General features: G+C 45.1%; 1 protein-coding gene across 1 annotated transcript in view; it reads right to left on the reverse strand.

Annotated features, from left to right (window-relative positions):
* The window catches only part of LOC125467381 (transmembrane channel-like protein 3), a 54,960-nt gene extending 47,145 nt beyond the window's left edge, over positions 1 to 7,815 (reverse strand). Inside the window, exons 1-2 of the mRNA XM_048563148.2 lie at positions 7,448 to 7,815; positions 6,234 to 6,380 (exon numbers count right to left, since the gene is read on the reverse strand). Of these exons, the coding sequence (XP_048419105.1) occupies positions 6,234 to 6,380; positions 7,448 to 7,563 (263 nt within the window). The 5' untranslated portion in view covers positions 7,564 to 7,815. The remainder of the gene's footprint in view (positions 1 to 6,233; positions 6,381 to 7,447) is intronic.
* Positions 7,816 to 8,220: the final 405 nt, after the last annotated feature.

An 8,220-nucleotide genomic window follows, 5' to 3' on the forward strand; every position in this document is an offset into this window, starting at 1 on the left:
CACCTCACTCTCTATGAGGGAGAGAATCCTGGCCCTGACAGGAGAAGACTGGGACCACTCCTGCAGGGAAGCAGAGACATGGTGTCCCACCCACTGAATCAGTAACTTTGTCTCTCTTCAGCATCTCTCACATTAACACCATTGTCAGTGTCACTCATTGCTCATCCACTGGCCACAACACCTTCTTTCTGCTCTGTCTGGTCGGTACCAACAGGGATGTCCTTGGGAAATGCCCAAATCCCCCCAGAAAGCATCTTCTCTGCCTTCGAGGGAGGGATAACTATAGCCGCAGAGGAAGCACCAGCGAGTCTGCCCTCTGCACCCAGTCCCATCCACCCAGAACCTGACAGCTGGTGGGGGGAGCATTGGGCTGAGACTGTGTGGGCCCATCAGCTGGTGGGCATCTCACTGTGACAGCTTCTCAGCTGGCAGAGGGAGAAACGCTCCAGGCTGCTGGCACTCGGATGTGTCCCAGAGACCAGGCTCCTGCTCAGCGTCAGGCAGGGGAGGGCCCTGTGGTGTGGGCAATCAGGGACTTTGTCCACATGCGCAGGCAGACGCAGCAGGCAGCGATGTGGGACACAATGGTCCTTATTGCCCAGAGGCTGCAGCAATGCAGTGAGTAATGCTGTCTCCACGGACAGAAAGCCAGACCCAGCACCCTCAGGGGCTGCTGGAGAGGGACACACACCCACACTCCATTGTTCTAGACATTGGTCCTCAGGACCAAAAGCACTGTGACAGGGGGATGGGGAGCCTGGTGTCCACTCCAGGGGCCCTTTTCTCACAAGGAGACAGGGCAGTGCCAGGGGACTGCAATCAGGACCCTCATGAGACTCCTCTCAGGGCAATCCAGAGGAGCCGGGGCCCTCCACCCCCACCTTCACCCTGCCTGCCCTCACGTTGGCCCCTGAAGATTCACAGTGAGCAGAGTCCACTTGCCTCTGGCTCAAAGACCATCAGCACATCTGGGACGTTCAGAAATAACCATCCCTGAGTTCATCTGACCAAACTTCCAGGGCCAATGGGGTCCACATCAGAGTATATTAAGACACAGTGAGATATTGAGAGGGAGAGAGAGAAGAAAACACATTGAGGGCACTTTGCTGTCATGGACAACAGTGTGGTTCTTGGTTGTACACTTTAGTATGTGTGTCCCTGATTTCACCAGATACCATCTTTCTGTTGAGGCCCAAATCTTACGTCGACCCGGCATGAGTGAGTGAGCAGAGATGGTGCTCTCTGGAAGGACCTCAGTGCTTGAGAGTTTGCTGCCTCATCAGGGAAGAGAAATATGGTACTGCTGACCTCTTTGGACCTCCTCATGCCACATCCCCATCCTCACCCTGCCCACCACCAACCCCCACCCCCCCCCCACATCCCCTCATGTCTGCTCTGCAGCACTTAGTGAGTATCTGCATAAGTGTGGTGCAGTACACAGAGGGCTCAGTGCGTGACAATGTCCAGTACAGCTCTGGGTCCTATAGATTGCATGTGTCTATGTGCATGTGTGGCCCTTCCCCTTTAAAAGCCCTAACATCAGTGGGTCCAGCAGCACCCCCCTCTCAGGCCCCTCCCACCCAAACTCTAGGTGCAGCCATTTTCTCCTCCATTGCTCACTTTCCATTTCCATGATGACGGGTGCCCTCCACGGCAATGGGTGTCCAACCTCCACCTAAAAAATGTTGGTGAGGCCTCCAAATATCAGGAGCCCCTTTCTCATAGCCCTTCCTATGATCCCCAGCAGCTTCACACCTTCCAAGGTGCGCAGCCAACCTGTCAATGACTGTCTGCATTGCCCAACCTTTCTGAGCCTGGTACTTCAAATGGCTATGCCAGGTATGGCAATCACTGCCTCTCCATTCTGAAGCCAGGATGTTACTGATTGGGTATGGCATGCTTTATCGAATTCCCCTCCCGCTTTGCAGATACTGTTGTATTCTCTTCACAATTGTTATCCCACCTTCTCCCCAGCCCTTATTTACATCTGTTCAAAGCTAATTAGGATTCTCTTCCTCTTCTCACCAGCAATGACTTTAATGAACATTAACAATTTGATTAACGAGATCTTAATATGGCCTGAATAACGATTTTCCTAACCTTGGATGTTGCCATTTTCATTCTGACAGGAGATGTTACTCATGGGAAACTGATCAATAGAGCCACAAAGCTGTACAGCACTGAAACAGACCCTTCAGTCCAACTCATCCATACCAACCAGGTATCCTAAATTAATCTAGTCTCATTTGCCAGCATTTGGCCCATATCCCCTTGAAACCCCTTCTCTTCATATATTCCTCTAAACCCTTCCTATTCACATACCCATTCTTTTGATTGTTGTGATAATACCAGCCTCCACCACTTCCTCTGGCAGATCGTTCCCTTCAGACACCATCCTCTGCATGAAAACGTTGCCCCTTAGGTCTCTTATATCTTTGCCTCTTTCACCTTAAACCTATACCCTCTAGTTTTAGACTCCCCTACCCTCCAAAAACGACCTTGGCTATTCACCCTATCCGTGCCCATGATTTTATAAACCCTTGTAAGGACTGCGACCCTCCAAGGAAAATAGTCCCAGCCTATTCTGATGCCTTGAGCTAATCTTGTGTGGGGAGTTCTTTGGCCATTCTTCATTTGTCCAGATTTTTTTATTCAGAAGGGTTCAAGACCACAATGTAAACAATGAGCACTGTGCTCTTTCTGTGCCTCGGATCTAAGGCCCACTGCGGAGTGTTGAGGCCAAATACCTCTGTTGACTGTCCCAGCTGGGGATTGTCCGAAGTTCTCTCTTTCATATGAAGTGTTAAGCCAAGCGCATGTCTGCCTTGTCCAAATGCATTTGAAAGATCTCATGACACTGTTTTACAGAGTAGCGGGGGATTTATTTCCATTGTCCCAGCTCATAACTATCATCAGCCAACTTCACTAAAACAGATTATTTGGACATTATCAGAGAATCCTGTGCGTGGGAGCATGCTATGCGCAAATTACATGCTGTGGTTCCTACCATATAACAGTGAGAAATTGTCAAACATACTCCATTAGCTTTGGGGTATTGAAAGTTACGAATGCATTGTATATACTTTCATTTTTCTCTTCGCTAAATCAGGACACCAAAGTTAGTACACTGGTTAAGATCAGCATTTTTTAATTCATTCACAGAGTGAGGGCATCACTGGCGAGCTAGCCAACATTTATTGCCTATTCCTAGTTGCCTAGAGGAAAGTTAAGAATCTCCACATTGCTGTGGGACTGAAGTCACATGTCAGATAAGGATGTCAATTTCCTTCCCTGAAGGACATTGGTGAACCAAATAGATTTTTCATGACAATTGGCTATGGATTCATGGTCATCATTAGATTCCCAATTCCAGACTTTTATTGAATTCAAATTCCGCTATCTGCCATGATATGATTTCAACCCAGATCTCTAGAACATTACTTGGGTCTCTGGATTAAGCTTCACCTCCCCTTTCTTGTGATTAATGGCACTTGAACTAAGTTTACCCAGTCAGATGTGATGCAACATTGGAAATATCTGACACTGCTCTGTTGGCAAGGATCAGATTGCAAATTGAAGATTTTCAGATTATTAAGGGATCCAATTTTTTTCTGAACATCTTAAATTTTGTACAAAGCTATGTAGGAATGAAATCAGGAAGCAGTTATTCAAATAAAGGATAGCGAACATTTTGTAATTATGTTTAAATTTTCAAGATTAACTTGAATAGATTTTTGAGACGGATGGCTTTAGGGTTACAGAGAAATGGCATATCATTGAAGTTAAGAGATGTATGGTTTCTTTGTGTTCCTAGCCAGCTCGCATTCTGTCCGGAACAACGGAATACTAATACATCACCTTAACTATTTGGCCACTGAAAGTCTTAATTTTCTTTGATTCCTCATTCCCAATGTAAACTTGAACCAAGTCAGCTGGCAATTTCCCCAGTTTCTTCAAAATATTTTTAGGCCAGTGCACAGACTGTGTCTGTCATCACTTCTCACCCATTCCCTATTGTTTCGATTTTATTTAAATACTTGTTCATTTTAGTTTCAGTCTGAGGAAAGACTAGAATTCAAAATTTCGGAGCCAAGATCAGATTCTAGCCCAAAGTCTGAAAGCTATTCAGACATCAGTCAATTTCTAAATAAAAAAATGAAAGAACTGCGGATGCTGTAAATCAGGAATCAAAACAGAAGTTGCTGAAAAAGCTCAGGGGGTCTGGCAGCATCTGTGAACGACAAAACAGTGCTAATGTTTCGGGTCTGGAGAGGAACAGTTCTGAGGAAAGGTCCAGACCTGAAACGTTAACTCTTGTTTTTTCCTTCAGAGATGCTGCCAGCCATGCTGAGCTTTTCCAGTAATTTCTGTTCTGTTTTCAGTCATTTTCTAACCTGCTTGATTTTCATGTCCAAAGTCACAGTGTTTACTGGCACCATTGCCTCTGACAAGTTTCACCCATTAACCTCTGACTGGCACATTCTAATTTTTGTTTCATATTTCCAGATTTGCAGTTTACTTATGTTTTCTGATAAATTAGCATGATCGATGCATATTTTATTAAATTCTATGATTTTTTAATTTTAGGATTTGATTCTGCACTGGCTGGCTATGATCTGTCTGCAGAGTTACATTACTGTAGATGGTTTGACAAACAGAATCAAAATGATACCTGCAGCGCAACAGTGTGGAACAGAATGACAACACAATAACAACAAGAACGGGATGAGGTTAAGTGATCCACCAAGCTTGTCCTGCACATCCACGATGACTGAAACAGCACAGTTAAGATTCCAGAGTAAGATTCCGCAAAGCTCACAGAGGACAGCACAATCCCTCACATCGATCACAGACTGACCCAAAGTGAACTATCAATGTGGAATGTCAATTTTAAATTTTTGCTGTTTCTCCCTCAGCCTTTCAACTTCCCCTTTCATCTCTTTCACCTTTCACTGACTTCACCCTTTTTCCATACAGCGTCTCTCACTTTTCATCTTTGTTTTCCCCTCTCTTCCTCCCCTTGGCTGTCTTCTCATTCTAGGAGAAAGTTGAGAGACTTGGAGACATCCTCAGCCACGGCCAATTGTGTAATCACCAAGAATAATACGGATACAATGACTTTACAGCAGAACCAATTTGAGAAACAGAAAACAATTGCAAAAGGTGAAACTGTAGTTGAGAAGTTACATATCTAGATATCTAGCATTGTAAATGGAGCTGAACTGATTCAGCCATTAGACTGGCAAGTTATCAGAAACCAGTTAAACTCTCAAATTTGTGACCACGACAGTATCAGGTTTGTGTGGTTCAGCGACAGTGTCCCTATCTCTGGACCAGGAGGCTTGGGCTCAAGTTCCACCTGCTCCAGAGGTGTGTACTGATATCACAGAACAGGTTGTTTAAAAATACCTAAGATTGGGAAGTTATTTAAGCAAGACAAACTGAAGTAATGGGAGATTGAGAAAGATATTTATTCTCAGTTTCAATTATCATCTTGCAGTACTCTACTATAAAATCAGAAACTGCTGGAGAAACTCAGGAGGTCTGGCAGCATCCATGGAGAGGGAAAGTCAACTTTTTGAGTCCATTGACCCTTCTCTATTTTAAAGTACTCTACCTGTTTGTGTGCTTGATGGCATGTATAACAGTTAATGGCAGTTCTGAAGAAAGGTCACTGGACTCGAAACAATTAACTCTGTTTTTTTCTCTCTACAGATGCCGCCTGAGCTGTTGAGCTTCTCCAGTAATTTTGGTTTTTGTTTGTTTTAGATATCCACCATCTGCAGCTCTCTGTTGAGTTGTTATTCAGATTATGGCATTGTTTGTACTAGAGAGGTGACAAATCTGGGGGTGTCTGATGCTGAGCAGTTGGAACATTGTTCCAGTGAGAAAGGTGACAACCTGAAATAATGATGGGACGTTGTTGGTGCAAGTGTCACACAATCTGAATAAAGGGACATTACAAAAAGCAAACAGATCTCTCAGGTCTCTCCTCAGTTGCCCCTTTCATGTATGCCTGAAACATTTTTGACAGAGATGAAACACAAAAGGAGTGCAATTGTAATCGATGGGCGTCCACCAGCTGCCGGAATACCAAGTGTCCATTAAGTCTTTAGATTTATTAAATCTGAGCAGAGTCAGGCAGGGAAAGAATAATTCTGCACAGGGCTCAGAAGGAACAGTGGTGGGAGCTTTGCCCTGGGAACCAGTGGTGCAAGATTTTCTTTTCTTACCTGAGCGCCTTTAACTTCTGACGCATTGGCCAGGGTCTGCAGCGAATGTTAGAGATAATTTCTTTCTGAATCTGAATATTCTGGAAGATTTCTTCTGGATCCCTGCAGTCGGCCTTTTCGTCATCCTGCTCATCATCCTCTGAGTTACTGTGATTGTATGAGACAAACACACAAAGGCACTTCTCTCAGTCTCAAATCCAAGAGCTCGAAAGCATTAAACTCACCAAAGGAGGCACTCAGTTAGAAAGCACTTCCAATCCATTCCTGTTCTGGTTTTGCCAATTACTGCAGTTTGTAAAAAGCAAATGATGTCCAATCATCTTTCTCAAATAAATTATAATTTAGAGGCATACAGCGTGGAAACAGACCCTGCAGCCCAACTCATCCACACCAACCAGGTTCCCTAAACTGAACTAGCCCCATTTATCTGCATTTAGCCCATATCCCTTCAAAACTTTCCTATCCATGTACCTGTCCAAATGTGTTTGTAAGTGTTGTGATTGTACTCACCTCTACTAGTCCAAAGATGTGCAGGTTAGGTGGATTGGCCATACTAAAAAATTGCCCGTAGTGTTCAGGGATGCCTAGATTAGGTGGGCTATAGGAGTATGCATCTGGGTGGGATGCTCCAAGGGTCAATGTGGACTTGTTGGGCTGAAGGACTGTAGGGATTCTGTGATCTATGACCTCTGGCATCTCACTCCATATACCTAATCCCCATGTGTAAAAATGTTGCCCCTTAGGTCCTTTTAAATTCTTACCCTCACCCCCTCCAAACCTTAAACCAATGCGCTCTAGTTTTGGACTCTGCGGGGGGGGGGGGGGGGGAAGACCTTACCAATTCACCCTATTTAGGCCCCTCAGCCTCCTACACTCCGGGGAAAAAAATCCCAGCCTCTCCTTGTAACTCAACCCCTCCAGTCTCGGTAACATTCTCTATAAGTAAATAATTATTAATTTAAAATTTAAAACGACGAAGTACATCTAATGACCTAATTATACATCTGAGTACACCTCAATTAGAAAGAAGTGTAAAGATTTATTCTGAACTTGGGTTAGATCCCAAACAACTCAAACCTCTCCAAATGCTGGAAATTGTAGTGAACGTTTTTGGGACGGAATTAGTCACAAGCACCACTTTATTTCTCTCTTAACTAGACTCTCTCTCCCCCCCAACCCCATACAAAACACACATTCCCCAAACTCGGTCTTACCTGTTCTCATGCTCTTCATAAGCTGCCGAGTATATCCTGCGGCTGATGGAGTTTTTGCGGATATTTCTGAGCCGCTGCGATGCCTTTGAGGATTTGTTGCTGGCTGTCTCAGTCATTGTTGTTGCAGTTACACCGTGCGCCTAGCTCCACACGGTAGACCCTCTCTCCTCTCGCCAGTCTCTCTGACGCGAACTCACTGCTCCAAGCAGTCCCTGGCCAGCACTAAACAGCAGCGAGAACCTCACTCACCGCCCGCCTCTTAAAGGAGACATCAACCCTCAGCTCTTCCCTGCTCTCAACTTCCAGCTCAAGCAAAACACTCGATTTCTTCCCAGCGCTCGGAGAGCTCAAATTGACCTAGCGCCCGTGGAGAGAGGGAGGAACAGAGTTAGCAGTTCAGCTCAATACCTGGACCTTAACAGGAGAAAGTACCATCGACTTGAAACGTGAATTGTTCATTTTCGCTCGCTACACTCAGTTATTGCTGAGCGTTTTGCAGTACTTTTTAACTCTTTCAAATTTGCTTAATAGCACATGAGCAGAGCCAAAAATGTGATCAGTGTTGTTTTGGAGGGATATGAGCCAGGAGCAGGCAGATGGGACTGGTTTAGAGATAATGGGAACTGCAGATGCTGGAGATTCCAAGATAATAAAATGTGAGGCTGGACGAACACAGCAGGCCAAGCAGCATCTCAGGAGCACAAAAGCTGACGTTTCGGGCCTAGACCCTTCATCAGAGGGTCTAGGCCCGAAACGTCAGCTTTTGTGCTCCA

Source organism: Stegostoma tigrinum, chromosome 33, assembly GCF_030684315.1.
Source record: "Stegostoma tigrinum isolate sSteTig4 chromosome 33, sSteTig4.hap1, whole genome shotgun sequence".
NCBI classification, from domain to species: Eukaryota; Metazoa; Chordata; class Chondrichthyes; order Orectolobiformes; family Stegostomatidae; genus Stegostoma; species Stegostoma tigrinum.